The following is a 19,905-nucleotide window of genomic DNA, read 5'->3' as shown; positions in this document are numbered from 1 at the left end:
TCTGTGAAAACTACTTAACCTCTGCTGCTTTAATTTCTCATCAGCAAAATGCAGACAATAATATACCTACTTCATGAAGTGACTGTGAGCAATAAATGAGTGAAAATTTGTAGAAGAAATTTGTAGAAGTCTTAAAACCACATATGACATGCGGGCACTTCCTAATAAATGTTTGCACATACTTAAATTAAACTGTTGTTTAAATTTTATCTTTAAATTGAGACCACTAACTGACATAAAGATGGCCTTTGGAAGAAAAATACTCATTTCTAATTAGGAATAAGAAAATAAAATATAATGTGACTCAGTTCTTAGAATAGCATAAGAATGCCATACACCTACCATATTTATTTAAATCTATAAATGTTAAAAACATAACATGCTTCTAGTAGTTATAATATGAAAACCTTGTAAGAACCACAGGATATGACCTTGTTTTAATTAAAAATATAATGTATATAGCTGTCATTGATAGAAGACGTTATACAGATTTCACTAAGATCGTCAAGTGCCATGTGTCTTCCCTGGCACATTCTCATAATGACAATATTAAAACACATTTGCCTAGCATTTTTAACTTTGCAGAGAATTAACCAACCTCTCACTTAATCTTCACAATGTCTCTGGATAGCAGAGAAAACAAGATATTATTACTTATCTTTCACAGATAAGAAAATTGAGGCCTGAAGAAGTTAAGTTATCTGCTTGCCTAGGGTCACAATTTATCAGTTTATGACCCAGATTCCCTTAAAAAAAAAAAAAAAAAGCCTAAATCACTAATTGAAAATCTCTGTCAGTTTTACTCTTTGCATTCCTTTGAAACCAAAACAGAAAGCAGTACCTCTTTCATGATGGAGAAACTGTTTACAGTTACACAAAGTAGACACGGCACAATTCCTAGGGACTGACATCTCCATAATGATATATGTAATGGTACTCACTGTATTTGTACAGTGCCCAACCTGTATGACCACATGAGAGCAACTGGTTTCACTGATCCAAAAGCCTGAGTCAGAAGCAGCAGGCAAGAGTTGAATTGACATTCTGGTTTCAATTTTCATTGTGTGGTTTCACAAAAAAGAAAGAAAAAATAAATAAAATCAAACAAAAGTAACTTTAAGAGAAAATCTGTCACTCAGGTTGGATTTTTCTCTTACTTGAAATTCACCCTATCTATATTCAATTGAATAGAATGACATTTGATTGAACTGACTGGGGGAAAAAAAGTGACAAGATATATTCGGATTCGGCCTTTCAAATTCGGTTTATTGTTTAGTGCAGCAACCCCTGAAATTAAATGAACATATATAGGAGATTCATCATAAGCTATCTGCAGAATCCTGTTATAGGAAGATGGTGCTATCACAAAGTCTTCCCACAGTTAAACCCCGAGGATGGACTCATTCTGCAAAATACAACACTACATTGAATTAAGCGTGAAAGTTTTCTTTCTTTTTCTTTTTCTACTTAAATAAGAAATCTTGTAATTGAATTTCAAATGCTCCTTGTGAAGTAATTATCTATAATCCATTCTCAAGTATTCTTTTTCAGTAAACCTGTAAGAGATGCTAAGCGATATCCCATATTTTCCCTTTCACAACTGCCACAAGGTTCTCGTCCAAACTGTTCTGATAATGAGTCTTTTGAATGAGAAGAGGGACCATTTTAACTTTTTGAAAACTAAATAGGAGTCATAAGACAAGAAGGTAAGCCAGAGGTGAAATGAGGAAGGGTCCAATGAGTTTCACATAATATCATGAAGAGTGCTACCAGAAATAATTAAAGCAATAAAAATATTTAAGCTGCGATTAGTGTTTAGAGATGCTGGCAATATGCATCATTAGGTCATTATGAAACAATATAAAATTTTAGAAATCCTAAAATCATCTTGATAAAAGTTTAGCATAAAAGAAATTCACAAAAAGAGCACTGAAGGTGAAAATAAACGGTGACCAGTGTTGGTGACAATTTTAGTAAAACATTTGAAATGACTGACAATGAAATAGCAACAGATTGTATACTCTAGAGCAAATAGCTCTTAAATTGTAATTTGAGTGTGTTTCTTATGCCTTCAAACTAAAAAAAAAGGAAGTGCTTTCTATGGGAACTCACCAGCGAAGACTGACAACCATGGCTAGGTAATATCTTTCTGACATTTAGCAGCAGGGAAATCATCAGGAACCATTTAATCCCTCAGATTGTTTAGCTGTGACATTTTTGATGCATAGTACAAGAGATCTAACTATCAGCCAGAAAACAAAAAGAATTAACGTGACATTTGCACTACAAATCACTATCATGCTCCATTTGCCAGAATCTTTCCTAACAGCTGATACTCAGCATTTTGAATAAGGAACAAGTTAGTCAATCAACAAGAAGCAAACTCAGTTATTACTAAATGGACCTATGTAGTTACATTAAATCATGCAATGATTCACTTAATAAGCAATGTCTTGACCTCCTGCTGCATCCCAGGCACTGTTACACAGTAAGATTATCAAGAGGAAAAGACAAGGATCACAGGAGTTAGCCAGACAGCAAACAAAGAAACTGTAGCAGAAAGCAATGGGAGCATGCAGAAAAGGCACTTAACATCTGCTTTGGGGGTCAGGGAGGCTTGGTGGAGTGACACACTGTAAAGGAAAGCTCGATAGTATTTTTTTTCTGTCTGATATGAAAATAATTTCACCAAAAAAAAAAAGAGGATTTTAAAATGGGTTACAGATAATTACCTCACAAGCACTATAGAAAAAATCTATGTAAAATATTTTCAATACAAATTATGAAATATAAACAGGGGGAAAAACAGAAAAAACTAAGATTAAATATTTAATACAAACTACCCTTTATAGATTCCTGAATTAAGTCCTTGTTGGGAATCTAGTTCTAGGAAGACTGTAAGACTGTTTAAAACTGTTTTACCAATATTAATCTTCTGATAGCATCTCAAAATTTATTCACTTAATTTTATGATGGAAATATTAGTTATCAACAGAATTGGAGAATTTAAATGTACAGATATGAGAAAGAGCTAACTGGAAATGGCTTGGGGGTGGATGGAGAAAGTCCAGCTTCAGAGGCAAAATGAGTATTTGTAGGAACAGATGGGTTCGAGGAAGTACATACAAGAACATGGGTGTGACAACATTAGTTGTATAAGTATAGGGGAGGGGGATAAGAAGTAGGCAGGAGCCAGTTAATGGGATGCCATTTATGATTGATAGAGTATATATTTCATATCAGGACAGTGGAGAGCCCTTGAAGATTTTAAAGTCGATGTGTATCAAAATCACATTAGGTTGGAAAAGATTACGCAGAGGAGCAAGCAAAGTTGGCATTGAAAACTAGCATGAAGCCACTAGTGGTGATCGAACAAATGGCCCCAGTTCTTCATCTTTTCCTGCATCTAGCCTTGCATTGTGACTTTGCAGCAACCATCACTAAGTGGTGGAGTCTTCTTCTCCACCCCAAAATACGAGCTACCTTTATGACTTGATTTGGACAATAGAATATAGCCAAAGTGAGTATCCCAGTCCTGAGCCTTTCCCTGTCTAACTTTATCATCTCAAAACCTTGCTTTCTTTGCCATGAGAACAGGTCAAGCTAAGCTGGTAAAAGGTGAGACACCACTTGGAAGTAGTCCAGTTACTCCAGCTAAGATAATGGTAGGTTAGGTACATAGAGCAAGATACCCCAAAACATGTGAGAATCCAGACAAACAGCACTGTCTGTCCATCCACAGCTCCCAGCAGTCAGGAGTGTGAGCCCAGCCAAGACCAGAAGAATCTCCCAGCTGACCCATAGACTTGGGAGTAATAATTGAGAGGTATTGTTTTATGCTGTCCAGTTTAGAGTTGTATATTACACAGCAGTGGATAACTGATGCGTCACTCTCACAGATTGCCCTTTGATGCATGACAGTGGGACACAATAAAAGGAAATTTCACTTCCAATTAAGAATCAAAGGTAAACCTTAAAAATAAAGAATGAAAGGTAAACCTTTAATACAGAATACAATCTATTTGTTAGTCTTTTTTTTTTTTTTTTTTTTTTTTGGAAAATACTCAGGCATTGTTGAGGTTTCCAATTATTAATACATGTCTATCCCCATCAAAACAATAGACTTCTAAAGTATTGTATCTCTGTGCTTTTCATTTTCCCATTTTGCATTCAGCTGTTTCTCTCTCCAGTGCTGCTATGTAACCTCAGTGCCTCACAAAATCTATCTGCGGATTCTTAAAATAAGTGGTTTCAAATTCTGTTTATTACCCCTCCCAAGGAGGGAAGGGGATATCATTTGAAAAAGAAGGTAAAGCTTACTACATTTGACACTTGAACAATGCAGGGGTTAGAGACACCAACCTCATCTGCAGTCAAAAATCAATATATAACTTTTTTTTAAAAATTGAAGTATAGTTGGCATATTATTACATTAGGGTCAGGTGAAAAACAGTGATTCAGTGACTCTGAACATTATGTTATGTTCACAGTTGTAGCTACCATCTGTCACCATGCAACACTGCTGTAACACCACTGACTCTTTCCTTATGCTGTACCTTTCACTCTTGTGACTTAAACATTCTAAAAATGGAAGCCTATACCTCCCATCCCCTCTCCCCTCGGCAGTCTCTAGGTTGTTATCTATGTTTATGGGTCAGTTTCTGCTTTTGTTTGTTTTCATGTTTTAGAATCCAAATGTAGGTGAAATCATATGGCTTTTGTCTTTTTCTGTCTGACTTATTTCACATAGCATAATATCCTCTAAGTCATTCATGTTGTTGCAAATGGCAAGATCTTTTTTTTCTTAACTAACATATAATGTATTATTCAAATGGAAAGGTCTTATTCTTTCTTTTGGCTAAGCAGTATTCCAGTGTGTGTGTGTGTGTGTGTGTGTGTGTGTGTGTGTGTGTGTGTATTTATATATATTTTTATACTACATCTTCATCCATTCATCTTTCAACAGACCCTTAAATTGCTTCCATATCTTAGCTGTTGTAAATAATACTTCAGTAAACACTGGGGTGCATATATCTTTTCAAATTAGTGTTTCTGTTTCCTTTGGGTAAATAGCCAGTGGCGGAATTGCTGGATAATATGGTAATTCTATTTTTAAGTTTTAAGGAACACCCATACCGTTTTCCTCAGTGGCTGCACTAATTTACGTCAAACCAGCAATGTACATAGACTTCTTTACATTCTTGCCAACACTTGTTATTTCTTACTTTTGGGGTACTAGTCGTTCCAACTGGTATAGAATATTATTTCATTGTTGTTTTGATTTGCATTTCCCTGATGATTAGTGATGTTGAGCATCTTTTCATATGTCTGTTGACAATCTGTATGTCAGCTTTGGAAAATGTCCATTCAGTTCCTCTGCCCATTTTTTAATCAGATTATTGGTGTTTTGGATGTTTAGTTATAGAAATTCTTTATATATTTTGGATATAACTCCTATCAGATAAATCACTTGAAAATATCATCTCCCATTAAATTGATTGCCTTTTTGTTTTATTGGTGGTTTCCTTTGCTATGCAAATTATCTTAGTATAGGCCAGTAGTTTGTTTTTGTTTTTGTTTTTCTTGCCAAAGGAGACATATCTAGAAAAATATTGCTAAGGCTGATGTCCAAGAGATTATTGCTTATATTTTCTTTTGTAATTATTTCATTTATTTATTTGAAAGAAAGAGAGCATGAGTTGGGGGGAGAGGCAGAAGGAGCAGGAGAAGTAGACTCCTCACTGAGGCTTGATCCCAGGACCTTGAGATCATGACCTGAGCCGAAGACAGACATTTAACCGACTGAGCCAGCCAGGTGCCTGCCTGTGTTTTCTTTTAGGAGTTTATGGTTTCAGGTCTCACATTTAGGTCTTAAATCCATTTTGAGTTTATTTTTGCATATGGTATAAGAAATTACTGCAGTTTTATTCTTTTGCATGTAGCTGTCAGGTTTTTTCAGCACCATTTTTTGGAGAGATTGTCTTTTCCCCATTGTATATTCTTGCCTCCTTTATCATTTATTAGTTAACCATATAAGCATGGGTTTATTTCTGAATTCTCTATTCTGTTCTATTGATTTATGTATCTGTTTTTGTATGAATACCATACTGCTTTGATTACTGTAGCTTTGTAGTATATCTTAAAATTTGGGATTGTGATACGTCCAGCTTTGTTTTTCTTTCTCAGAATAGCTTTGGCTGTTTGAAGTCTTCTGGTTCCATACAAAGTTTAGTATTACTTGTTTTAGTTCTATGAGAAATGCTGTTATTTTGTTATTTTGATGGAGAGTGCTTTGAATCTGTAGATTGCTTTGGGTAGTATGGACATTTTAACAGTTATCAATTCATCCAATGCATGAACATGTTAGATCTTTGCATTTATTTGTGTTGCTTTCAGGGTTGTTGTTTTGTTTTGTTTTTTTCCATCGGTGTTTTACTGTTTTTAGAGTATGACTATTGTACCTCCTTGGTTGATTCTTAGGTGTTTTATTTTTTCTGTGCAATTGTAAATGGAATTGCTTCTTGATTTCTTTTTCTGGTACTTTGTTATTAATGTACAGAAATACAACAAATTTATGTATATTAATTTTGTATCTTGCAAATTTATGAAATTCCTTATTACTTCCAATAGTTTCTTGATAGAGTCTTAAGAGTTTTCTCTCTATAGTATCATGTCATCTCTAAGTAATGACAGTTGTACTTTTACCTTACCAACTAGGATATCTTATATTTTTTTTTCTTGTCTAATTGCTATGGCTAGGATTTCCAATACTATATTGAATAAAAGTGATGAGGGTGGACATTCTTGTCTTGCACCTGATCTAAGAGGAAAACCTCTCAGGTTTTCACATTGAGTATGATGTTATCTGTGAGTATGTCATATATGGCCTGTATTATGTTGAGGTATGTTCCCTCTAAACCCACTTCATTCAAAGTTTTTATCATGAATGGATGTTGAATTTTTCAGACATTTTTTCTACATCTCTTGAGATAATCATATGATTTTTATCCTTCATTTTGTTAATGTGGTGTATCACATTGATCTACAAATTTTTTTGACCTTATCGTTATTTTTAATGTCCAACTTTTATAATACAAGGGCCAGAACTTTCTCCCCATCTCAAGTTTATAAATTTTCAATTGACTTTGAGGCCAATAGGAATACTTCTTGTCTAATTTGGATTCTGGGAAGACTCATTCAGGTCCTCAATGGTCACCTGATCAAATGGAATTATGTTCCTCATCCTCTCCAGCTTTTTTTCATATTCCTCAATCCTGGTCTTTGAGAGACAAAAACTCAGCACAACTTTTCACATCTTCTTTTTCTTCAGCATCCACCTAAACAGTACATTTATCCTCTGGCACAGGAAACTTCAGGGCATTAAACTTCTCAAAGTCATCTACCAAGCCATTCTTTACCACATTGACCTTGTAGTGAGCCTGGGTGGTTTCTCAGGGAGAGTAGCCAACCTGGAGGTAAGTGTCTCATTCCAGGATTTCGGGGAGTTGGCAATGGCTTCTGGTTTGGGGGTATGATCCCCACAATAGCTACCCAGTTGGTGGTTCTTAGAACAAGTTTTCACCCAGTGATCTTAGATCCTTTATTGACCCCAGCAGCCCAGAGCCCACTGCCTGATTTGCAAATATTCAACCATTTTTGCACTCCCAGAATAAATCCCACTTGATTGTGGTGAAGTCTTTTTAATGCATTGTCAAATTTGGTTCGCTAATACTTTGTTGAGGACTTTCACATCATGGTCATCAGGGATATTAGACTGTACTTCTTTCTTTTCTTTTTTTATTTCTTTTTTTTGGGTACAGTTTTTTTTTTTTTTGAGATTTTATTTATTTATTTGACAGAAAGAGATCACAAGTAGTAGAGAGGCAGGCAGAGAGAGGAGGAAAAAGATTCACTGCTGAGCAGAAAGCCCGATGTGAGGTTCGATCCCAGGACCCTGAGACTATGACCTGAGCCGAAGGCAGAGGCTTCAACCCACTGAGCCACCCAGGCACCCTTTTGGTACAGTTTTTATCTGGTTTTGATATCAGGGTAATTCTGAATGCATAGAATGTGTTTGGAACCTATCCTTCCTCCTTTATGTTTTGGAATAGTTTGAGAAGAATTGGTATTAATGTTTTTTCAAATGTTCAATAGAATTCATGTGTGATGCCATCTTGTCTCAGTCTTTTATTTGTTAAGATCTTGTTGATTATCATTGCATTTTTTGTTAGTAATTAGTCTGTTCAAATTTTCTATTTCTTCTAATTTTAGTTTTGGAAGGTTGCATGTTTCTATCAATTTCTTCTAGGTTCTCGAGTTATTTGCCATACAATTTTTCATAGTAGTCTCATACTTCTTTGTGTCTCTGTGGTATCATCTCTTATTTTCCCTATTTCTTTTTTTAAAATTTATTTTTTATTTATTTTTAGCATAACAGTATTCATTATTTTTGCACCACACCCAGTGCTCCATGCAATCCGTGCCCTCCATAATACCCACCACCTGGTACCCCAACCTCCCACCCCCCCACCACTTCAAACCCCTCAGATTGTTTTTCAGAGTCCATAGTCTCTCATGGTTCATTTCTGATTTTACTTATTTGGTTCCTCTCTCTGTTCTTGATGAGACTGACTGAAGACTGATCATTTTTATCTTTTCATAGAACCAGCTCTTGGTTTCATTGATCTTTTCTCATGTGTTTTTGCCTCTATCTTTATTTTCATTCTGATCTTTATTATTTCCTTCCTTTTACTTCCTTTGAGCCTTGTTTGTTCTTGTTCAAACAAGAGGTTTGAGGTTAAATTGTGTGAGGTTGAATTGTTTATCCGAGATTTTTCTCATTTCTTGAGGTAGGCTATAAATTTCCCTCTTAGAATTGCTTTTGCTGTTTCTCAAAATTTTGTCCCATTGTTTCATTTTCATTTGTCTCACATTCTTTTTTTACTTCCTCTATGAGTTTTTCATTGACCCATTGGTTGTTTAGTAGCATATTGTTTAGCCTTTATGTGATAGTGTTTTATCCAGTTTTTTTCCATGTAATTGTTTCATACAATTGCAGTTGGGAAAGACACTTGATATTATTTCAGTCTTCTTAAATATACAGAGATTGGTTTGTGGCCTAAGGTGTACTCTGACCTGGAGAGTGTTCCACATGCACTTGAAAATAATGTGTATGCTGTTGTTGATCAATAGAATGTTCTTTATATATCTTTTACGTATATCTGTTCTAATGTGTCATTCAAAGATTGTTTTCTTATTGATTTTATTGCCTGAATGATGTATCTGTTGCTGTAAGTGGGTTGCGAAGTCCCCTATTATTGTATTATTATCAGTTTTTCCCTTCATGTATGTCAATATTTGCTGTGTGTTTTAAGGTGCTCCTATGTTGGGTACATATTTACAATTGCTACATCCTCTTGCTGTATTGATCCCATTATTATTATATAGTGCCTTTCTTTGTCTCTTGTTACAGTCTTTGTTTTAAAATCCATTTTATCTGATATAAGTATTGCTGCTCTGCCTTTTTTCCTCACTTTCATTTGCATGTATAATCTTCTTCTATCCTTTCACTTTCAGTCTGTTCTTATAGGCAGCATATAGATGTGTTTTGTTTTTTAATCTATTTTGCCACCCTGTGTCTTCATTGGAACATTTAGACCATTTACATTTTAAGTACTTATTGATATGTATGTATTTATTGCCATTTTATCCATTGTTCCTGGTTGGTTTTGTAGTTCTTTACTCCTTCTCTTGTTCTCTTTCATTGTGATTAACAAGATTCAATAACATGCTTGGCTTTCTTACTCTTAATTTTTTTATGTGTTACAAGTTCCTGGTTTGTGGTTACCATGATATCCCGAGTGTATAGCAATCTGTATTAAGTTAGTAGTCACTTAAGTTCAAACACATTCTAAAACAACTTTATTTTTATCCCCCCCTACATTCTATGTATATGTTGTTGTATTTTACATCTTTTTGTGAGTCCCCTTTCCTTTCATCATTTTCTTCTACTTATGACCTTTTCCACTGATAGAAGTCCCTTTAACAAATTTCTTATAAGGCCAATTTAAGGCTGATAAGATCCTCTAAATTTATTTGTCTGTAAACTCTTTGTCTCTTCTTCAGTTATGAATGATATCATTGCTGGGTAGAGTCTTCCTGATTTTTTTTTTTAATTTCAGCATTTTGAATGTATCATGCCACTCTTTTCTGACCTTTAAAGTTCCTGCTGAAAATTCAACTATAATTTTATAGAATTTACCTTATATATAAGTAGTCACTTCTCTCTTTCTACTTATAAATTTCTCTATCTTTAATCCTTGATATTTCAATTATTATATGTTTTGATGTGGACTTCCTTGGGTGTATCTTGATTGTAACTCTGCTTCTTGAACCTGGATGTCTGTTTCCTTCCTCAGGTTAAGGAGGTTTTTTAGCTATATTTCTTCAAATACACATTTTTTGCCCCTTTCTCTCTTTCTTCCCCTTCTGTGGGACCCCTATAATGCAAATGTTTATTTGCTTGACATTGCCTAAGATATCCCTTCACCTATTCTCATTTTTTAAAATTCTATTTTCTTTTTGCTGTTCAGTCTGGATGTTTTTCATTACCCATTCTTGAAGACCACTGATCTTTCCTTTATTCTACTATCAATTCCTCTAGTGTATTTTTCATTTCAGTTACTGCATTTTTCAACTCTTATTGGTTCTTTATTATATTCTCTATCTCTTTGTTGAAGTTCTCACTGAGTTTATCTACTCTTCTCTCCAGTTTGGTGAGCATCTCTATGACCATTGTTTTTTTTTTTGTTGTTTGTTTGTTTGTTTGTTTTTTAAAGATTTTATTTATTCATTAGAGAGAGAGAGCCTGAACAAGGTAAGGAGCAGAGAGGGATCAGGCTCTCTGCCGATCAGGGAGACCAATGCAGGGCTTGATCCCAGGACTCTGGGATCATGACCTGAGCCAAAGGCAGATGCCCAACTGATTGAGCCACCCAGGCCCCCCACTATGACCATTACCTTGAATTCTTTATCAGACCTATTGCTTATCGCTGTTTCATTTACTTGTTTGTTTATTTTTGAGGTTTTGTCTAGTTCTTTCATTTGGAGCATATCCTTCTGACTTTCTTTGCTTGTTTCTATGAATTAGGCAGAAAAGATACTTCTCCTAAACTTGAAGGAATAATCTTGTTATCATCATCATCCTTTATGTAGACTCTGTATGCCTGGTTGCAGACTCAGGGTCCTGAAGCAGTTTGTGCTGGGACCACACTGGTGAGATGGCTGTAGCTGAAGTGGGTATATGCTGGGAAGTACCAGAGCTCTCCATGCAGAGGGCACCCTGGTGATATGGCTGAAACTGGACTGGGTGCAAGCCAGGTGTATGGGTGGGGACGGGTGCCCTGGCAGAGTAGCTGGAACTGAGATGGGGCATGGGCCAGGGAGTAGCTGGAACTGAGATGGGGCATGGGCCAGGGAGTCCTCAGGTGCTGCACATGGGTGCCCTGGTGGGGCAGCTGGAGCTGAGGCAGGCATGAGCCAGAGATCTTGGAGCACTTTGTGCAGTGGTTGCCCTGGCAAGCTGTTTGGAACCAAAAGGGTGCAGGTCTGGAGTGTTCCAGGATCCTTTGCACCTTTGTCACCTTGGCAAGATATTTGGAGCTTTAGTGAGCACTGCCCATGAGTGTTTGGGTATGCACCACCTTGATGAGAGTGATGGCTGGGGCTTGTGTGGGCTAGGGGCCCAGGGCTCACTGAGGTGGTAGGCCACCTCAGTCACTGGATATTGCTCTTGTCCACACTATCATGGTGGAGTAATAATATCAATTCTTGAGCTCACCAGCCCCTCCAACCTGGAGAGAGTTTCAGTAGATTTCCCCTTCCATTTAGGGACTTTTGGACCTGCATTTTGTATATTATAGTTGCTCTTTTAAAACATGCCTTTTTTCTCTCTGTGCCCGAGGGCCTCCAGGGCTGGTATCTACTAGGGGCCTGGGGCTCACTGAGGCATCAGGACAGTTACAGTGCCTGAACCCTGTCATCAAGGTCCCACGCTATCAAGGTGGAGTGGAAATGTAAACCATGGCATTTGCCAGCCCCTCTGACCTGAAGTGAGTTCTAGCAATTACCCTGCCATTGGGCAGGGTTCTGAGGCTAGATCCTTTTTATATTCAAGTTGCCCTTTTAAGTCATGGCCCTTTTTGTGAGCCCCAGTGTTAATGAATCTGCTCACATCCATTGGTACTATCCCTCCCCACTTCAGTTTGCAACATTGGGGGTGGGGATTCTCTTTCTTCCCATTTTGTACATGGTCTGTCTTCTGTTGTACAGAAGCTGTTCAGTCAGCTTTCAGCGTTTGCTGTATAAATAGGTGTATATTTGGTGTGTCCATGGAGGAAGTGAGTTCAGGATCTTCCTATGTTACCAATTTGGACCTGAAGTCTCATGTATAACCTTTGACTCTCCCGAAACTTGACTAATAGCTTATTGTTGAACAGCCTTATCAATAACACAAAGAGTCTATAAACACATATTTTATGTTATATATATTATATACTATATTCTTACAATAAAACTAGAGAAAAGTAAATGTTATGAAAAGCATAAGAAAACATATTTGTAGTACTGTATTGTAAAACATCCACGTGTAAATGGACCCCCATAGTTCACACATGTGTTGTTCAAGGGTCAACTGTACTTACATTTTATTCACTGCTTCTAACACAATTCTTGGCACACAAGAGTACAAAAATATTTGTTAATCAATGGATCTCTCCTTATTCCTTAAACTGCTCGCAACTTTCAAATCTAGTTTCTACCCCATCTAGATTTATAAACATCATTCCCTTTTATTTTACTAGCCCTCTGAGTCTTCTTATAGCCCTATCATATATTCCTTCATGGCATATAAGCTAACACTGTACTATTTACTACGACAGAGGTTAAAATCCTGGCTCTGCCACATACTAATACAAGACAGTAGGGAAACTGTTTAACCTCTCCATGCCCCAGTTTTCTTGTTACAGAATGGTAGTAGCAATGATATACATCTCAAATAAAATTAGATTAAGTTATAAAGGTCTTAGAACTTTTGGCACAGAGTAAGGACTCAAGAGATGCTAGCCTTTTAACCTTGCCTATTTTCATCCAATGATCCAACTATTCATTCACCATTTTTTGTCCAGGCTGCATTACACTAATGAAAAAGTCACATATCTCTACAGATTAAATTCCTTATATTATGACTTTACTGCTTTTTGAGCTCTGAGTATCTAAAAACACCAAAATTTGCTTCAAATATTTTCTGTTTGCCTTAATTTTAAACCAAACTCTGTATCTTGTGTACTCAGCAGATAAATCTCCTCTACTTAAAACCTCTGTGTGCTGCTATTCCCTCAGCCCAGAGGCCCCTAGGCATTATTTCCTTTAACTTCTCTTTTAAATTTCTTCCCAGCTTCATCCACTTTTGCTCATTTATCTAATAGCAAAAACATAGGCTGTTCTCACACTAACCCTTCCCTTTGATATTTCCAACCTGTTCCCAGTAAATCCCTTCTTTTATCAATTTCTCCTTCTCTACTTCTTTTGCTCAGCTGTCAACCTTTCTGGTCTCTGTCAAAGAAAATGTATTTTCACTTAGTCTGCCACTGGTTACTCTTTAACCTTCTTTGCAGCCACACAATTTCTGAAAAAAGGTGGTTTAAATGCAGTGCCTCTACATCTTCTCATTCTATTTAGCACAAATACCAGCAGGGCCCCAAAACTTTTTATATCATATATGATATGGTTTTATTATTTTCTATCAACAGTTTTTACACCAATTTCAGGGTGAATAGAACTGACCTCTTTCACAAATAAAGAACCACCATTTAGTAAATACTATGTAGTACCTACTGCACTTTGCATATATTAACTCATTGAACCTTCACAACAATCCTGTGAGACAAAGTGTTTTCACTTTATAAATAAGGATATTATGACTTGGCTAATTTCTCTTATTAATCTATTTATAATCTTGGAATCATTAACTTTCTCTCAGTAGCCCAGGAAGAAGCTGAAACTCACCCATAGGGCTTATCAACCCCTATGATTGCTCTTTGATTTATGGTCTACCACACTAGTGACACTGTTGTGTGGAAGGTCACCAAAGACCTAAGCACCAATTGCTTCTTCACTGTTCACCACATTAGATTTTCTATGGGATTTGGTTCTGTTTCTCCCTAACACATTATGACTTTCTTTCCGTACCCCTGCTTTCATTTCCTTTTTATTTTCAGTTCTAGGTTCTTAACACACCACTCCCCATCCTCCCTCTCCTTTTGCAGCATAAATAAACACACTCTTTTTTCTCCCATATTTTAAAAAAACACACTTTTTGGATTCTGCCTCCCCTTCATAAACACTACTATACTTTGCCTTTACCCCTTAAAGAGAAGTCTGTTTGCTATTTCCACTTGCAAATCTCTTATTCATTGTCCAACCCAACGAAAGCTCAATTCTACAATAAGCCCTTCATTGAAACTGCTCTTTCCAAAATCAACAATAACCTCTAATTACAAATCCAATAAAACCTGTTCATTTCCTATCTGACACGACCTGAATGTTTCATTGGTACTTTAAACTTAGTAGGCTTGAAAAAATGAACTCATTGTCTCTACCTGCCACTATGCTTGCTCTTCCCCCGGTTTTTCTGTCATAACTGAGCCTCAGTTAGCCCATATTAGTAAGCCCAGGGCCTTCTGGAGCTCTCTTCCATGCATTCCTCTGATTCATTCAATCATTTCACCCAACTCTTCAGTTCCACCTTGTGCAAAACCCTTCATTAGTGATTCCTAAACCTGAATGCTCATTAGAATCACCTAGGGAGGTTTATTTAAAAAAAAACAAAAACAAACAAACAAACAAACAAAACAAAACCCTAGTGGTCTAGGATTAAAGGCTGGGCACATGTAAGAGCATATCAGAGAGTAGGGTCAAGCATGGGTAATTGTTAGGATCCTCAAGTAATTTAAATTGCAACTGGCATTGATATCTATTGTTCACATTCTTCTCAGTGTAATAGTCCAAGATCAGGCCTCATTTCCTCTTCCCCAGGTTATTTTAGTCCTCTGCTACTTCTCTTCAGGTCCCTAATCACATTTTTGCTAAAATCTGTAAAACACAACTATGGACATGCACTGTCCTGTTCACCTAACTTCTAGAATAAAGTTCAAAAATAAAGTTCAGTCACTTTGTGTAACAAGACAAATATTTATGACATAGTGCATCCTATTTAGTAACTTGCAATATATTAAAAACATGAAAAAAATCAGAACAAATATGGAATATTAAGTCTTTTGTGTACCCATTTTCCCATAGGTTAGCACAGTGCCATGCCTAAGTAGAACATTGAAAAAGTACCTCATAAGCTGATTTTTAAAGTATTTTAAAGGTTAAAAGTTTAAACTTCAGCTAACCCCCAAATGTAATCTAGGATATACCTACTAGGAATTTAGTAACTGTCTGCTAAATGCCAGATAATTGTAATGTTTACACTACTTTTTTGTCTCACACAGTGCAAATAAAAACAAGAAGAAATCTGCTATCTTTACTCTTTTTTCAAATTGTTCTATATAAAAAAGAAAAAGAAGAGAAATTCTTACCTTGATAAAAATAGTAATGTGCTACATTCAGTGGGTATGTTCTCTATGTGGGTAGGGGCCCAGTGTGTATGTCTTCTCTGACTTTTCTGTTTCTCCTAGCAGAGTGTCTGCCATCATTCTATTTCTCCCCACTTAAGTAAGTCAAAAGGAGAAAAGGCAGGGTGATGAAAAATACTATTTGGTATCTTTGCATAGATGGCTCTTTCAGACGGATATATCATCTATGAATTGAGAGAACAATCAAAACTTCATAAAGATCAAGTCCCATTTAATCATTGTGCTATTAGCTATTTTGTATCATCAAAGGTCACAGCCTAATTGTACAGCACAGGACTTGCTAAGGGAAATAAAGAACAGGATAAACTCCCTTTTTATTTCATCCTTACCTACAGATTCTCAGTTCTCCTCTTACTCATTAAAGTCAAAACGAAGTTTGAAATCACATGTGGTACTGTCAGGCATTAAAACTGGAAGTCTCCATTATGTTATGGAAACAAGAGTGTACAAAAAAACAAAGAAAAACAAAGTTAAAGGATGTTATTCTGAAAATAGAGAACTTGAAAAATGTTATTACAAATCCGTCAGTCATAAACCATATTCTTATACTGTAATACACACCACTGTAAAGTTTTATTAAGTTAATTGCAAAGGATAAGATCTCTCTCTCTCTCTCTCTCTCTCTCTCTCACACACACACACACACACATGCACACTGCTTGTGAAACCGGTAAAGTCTAAGTATGATCTGTATTTGAGTTAATAGTATTGTACCAATGTCAGTTTCTTGGTTTTATAAGATTTTGGCATTAGAGGACAGTGGGGGAAAGGGCACACAATTTTCCACTTTTTTTTTGGAACAGATTGTGAATTTTAACCTATTTTTTCAAAATTATTTTTTTTAATTTGAAAGCTGAATTATAGCCATATCTAATATTTTCATTAACATTTCCATATATAATAAACTTTAAAGCATAAGCAATTTAACAATTTAAGCAATTTAACAATTTGTATAATAAAAAAAATTTGCATATTGCTAGTAAACATATATCAGTTGTGCTCATAGTCAAGATACGGACAAATAATAGCACAAGTGTAAATATATCTCTTTCAATTGTTTCCTAGCAAAGAAACAGACCAAGTATTAGAACCTTGTGTAAATGGCAAGAGTTGTCATGCATTTTTATTAAAAGTTAAACTGAAGAATTTATGTCAGCTCCATGAATTCAGAGGTTTTTCTGGATAGTAACTGAAGTACTTTTGAAATAAAACACTAGAAAACAGATTCTCCAAATGTAACTCATGAAGAGAGTCCATTTTATATCCCAATTTTATTTACCTTTTCTTAATAGTCACAACATTAATCTACTGGGGATAATCTAGTTAGTATATTTGAAATTCCATTTATTTTTTTCTATTGATATGCATGTGTTACACTTGTATATAATACAGAATTTCCAGTGTTGTTTTAAAGGACTCAGTTAAAAAAAAATGAGAAGCATGATGTACAATTTCAAACAAATTGAGGACAAATTCATAATTTCCAAAATAATACAGGTTTCTACTTTGCTCCAAAGAAATTAATGCTGTTACAATTGATGCAAAAATTCCAGCACAATTGTTATTTTTTTCTTTCTGAATTCATACAGTCTTGAACTATTGCAAAATCCACTCAGAGTCATCTAATTAATTTTATGTATAACCAACATAGAGGGAGGAAGTCATTTCATCCTATGGACTTGTGGGGCAATACACTTTGGTTCACTCTCCAAAGTATACTTTACAAATATGACTTTTGACATATTTTACATTTTCCGTTTTTCTGCCCAGAAGACATTCTGGGTAATGTACTGGTCTTTGAAATTCGTTGCCAACTAACAGACCAAAACTCTCCAAGGTATGTCAGCCTCCATCATGGAAACCAGCATAGACTTAATTGACCATGTCAGAGAGTTTTAAAATTATGAAAGATGGTCACATTTTTTCTAACATAATGGAACTTCTAATAGGACAATTTCTGAAGTATCTTCCTATTAGGTTAAGGTGAGTAAACAAAGAAGTCTCTCTGGTTACAACCCTTCAACTATACATTTACACAATATTATTACAGAATGGTTATGCATTTTCAATTCTTCTCTACCTTCACATAACAAATGAAATAAAATAAATGTAGTATAAAATTATACATTCTCTAATAACTTCGAAAAAAAGTACATACATGTTTAAGGCTTTTAAATATTTGTAAGACTTTCCTGTAGAACTGAAAAACAAAAAATGTTAAAATGACTACAAAACTGTGGACAGACACTGACCTAAGAAATTGTTTGAATGGGACAACTATAAGCAAATATTTATAAATTCAAGACTAAGGAAAATGAACAATTCTATTAACAGACTGAACAAACAAATATATAAGCATTCAAACAGTCATTGGGAGCGAGCAAGGGACAGTTTATTAAAATGATAGGACAGTTAAAAAAAATTTACTAGAAGAAATCTTAAGTGAATAACTCTCAAGCTAAGAAATCAGAAATCCACATGCATCCCTGGCGATTTTTTGAAACTGAAGGCTACCTACATACTCGACTGCTTACTGCTGATTTCTGTGAAGGGAAAAAGTAAATATAAACAAAAGAAAAAGCCCACTTAAAAAACAAAACAAAACAACCAAGAGGGAGAGTACTCTAGAAGTACAAAATAGCATATAATGAAAATGGAAATTCAGTTCTAACTACTACCTATGTAACTGACAGAGAGCTGCAGTAGTATGTTAGCCTTGGGGAAACATGTCAGCTTGTCTATACATTCTTATATGATTGATGTATTCAGATAACTATTACTTGCCAACAATAATTATTATCAATGGATATATATTTCCATTCCTTTAACAAAAGCAACTTTAAGATGTTAAAACATGTAGGCTTTCAGAGCTCCAAGGTTAGGTTACAAATAAAACCATCTCAGTCTACACCATGCCAGAGGAGAAGTTCACAAAGAAAATGTCAGTAAAGACGGGTGCAGTCCCACCAGCCAATGAACACAGGACCAGACCCAGGAACACATCCATGGCTGAAGGCCGGTGCACTTTGCAGACTTTCAGAAGCAAGAAAAACAGTCACACTTGAGGCCAAGAACCATAAAGGTGAGTGTCTCTGACATCACCTGGAAACACCAGCTCTTCAGATGGCAAATTCAAATTCTCTTAGCAAGTGCAATTTTACAAGTTGAACACAGTTCAAATCTGACAAAATCTTCATGACATAGAAGTTCATGTCTGACTTTTTAAAAGTCTCGGTTTCAAGAAGAGGCTGATTACGAGCCATAAAATCCCTTGGAAATGAGACTCTGCAGTGCCTCTTGTGAGCGATATAAAAATCTCCCTTCAAGATCACCTCAGGAATTAAGTTTCTGTGCATATGTTCAATGTAATCAGGCTTGAGGATCACTTGATTTATCCTTTGTTAATGGGTTACCTACAAAGGAAGAAGAAAATATAATCATTTTATAAGAAGGCTATGATCTTAAAACTGCAAACACAATTTAGTATTAGAAATTAATAACTCAAAATGGTAGTATTTGCTGTATCAAATAAATTGTTGAATTTTAAAGAACTAGCATATTCAGATGTTGCCACCTTATAAAAAATATACAAGTTTTTTTTTTTTTTCTTAATCCTTTCACAGTATTTTTAGTGCCACTTGCACAACTATCCAAATGACTGCAGCTGTGACCAGGAAGATCTTAACTGGTGATGCTACATGTCTCAAATTCAAAGAATGATTCTGGAATCTTTGTTCTTTGTAAAGTCTTGGAGGATAGAATCCAGAGATCATAAACACTCTATGCCAGGCCTCAGTAAAGAAAGACCTTAGTTCATAGGAATAAAATCAGACCACATCTTCAAGAAAGTCCTTGGGCATTGGCTCTATAAAATCCATTCTTGAAATAGTTTAAAACTTGAGGGCTTATTTGACTCCATCAGATTTCAGAAAAAATAACTATGAGGAGAAATAAATATCTGGGGAGAAAAACAGTGACTGTAAACTATTTCACTAAGTTTTAAAAGTGTCCAGAAATTATCAAAATTGATTAGTATTATTGATGCTATAATAAATATTACTAAGGGAGATTCACACTGGCTTCTCACACCTATTTAGGTCCAAAGACTCTGTATGGGAAAAAGAAGTAAACATCTGGAATACCTGATACCTATGTAGATCAATCTGTATGCATACATGTAGATGATACATGGATAGATGATACATGG

General features: G+C 35.5%; 1 protein-coding gene and 1 pseudogene across 1 annotated transcript in view; both read right to left on the bottom strand.

Moving 5' to 3' along the window:
- Positions 1 to 1,533: 1,533 nt before the first annotated feature.
- On the bottom strand, positions 1,534 to 14,068 carry LOC131839716 (ATP synthase subunit d, mitochondrial-like; annotated as a pseudogene).
- Positions 14,069 to 16,950: 2,882 nt separating this feature from the next.
- TAFA2 (TAFA chemokine like family member 2) overlaps positions 16,951 to 19,905 on the bottom strand; it is a 495,186-nt gene continuing 492,231 nt past the window's right edge. Inside the window, exon 5 of the mRNA XM_059184766.1 lies at positions 16,951 to 19,111. Within this exon, the coding sequence (XP_059040749.1) occupies positions 19,100 to 19,111 (12 nt within the window). The 3' untranslated portion in view covers positions 16,951 to 19,099. The remainder of the gene's footprint in view (positions 19,112 to 19,905) is intronic.

Source organism: Mustela lutreola, chromosome 8 (assembly GCF_030435805.1).
Source record: "Mustela lutreola isolate mMusLut2 chromosome 8, mMusLut2.pri, whole genome shotgun sequence".
In the NCBI taxonomy this organism is placed as follows: domain Eukaryota; kingdom Metazoa; phylum Chordata; class Mammalia; order Carnivora; family Mustelidae; genus Mustela; species Mustela lutreola.
Note: the sequence above shows the minus strand (reverse complement) of the source record. Positions and strands in the feature narration are given on the sequence as shown.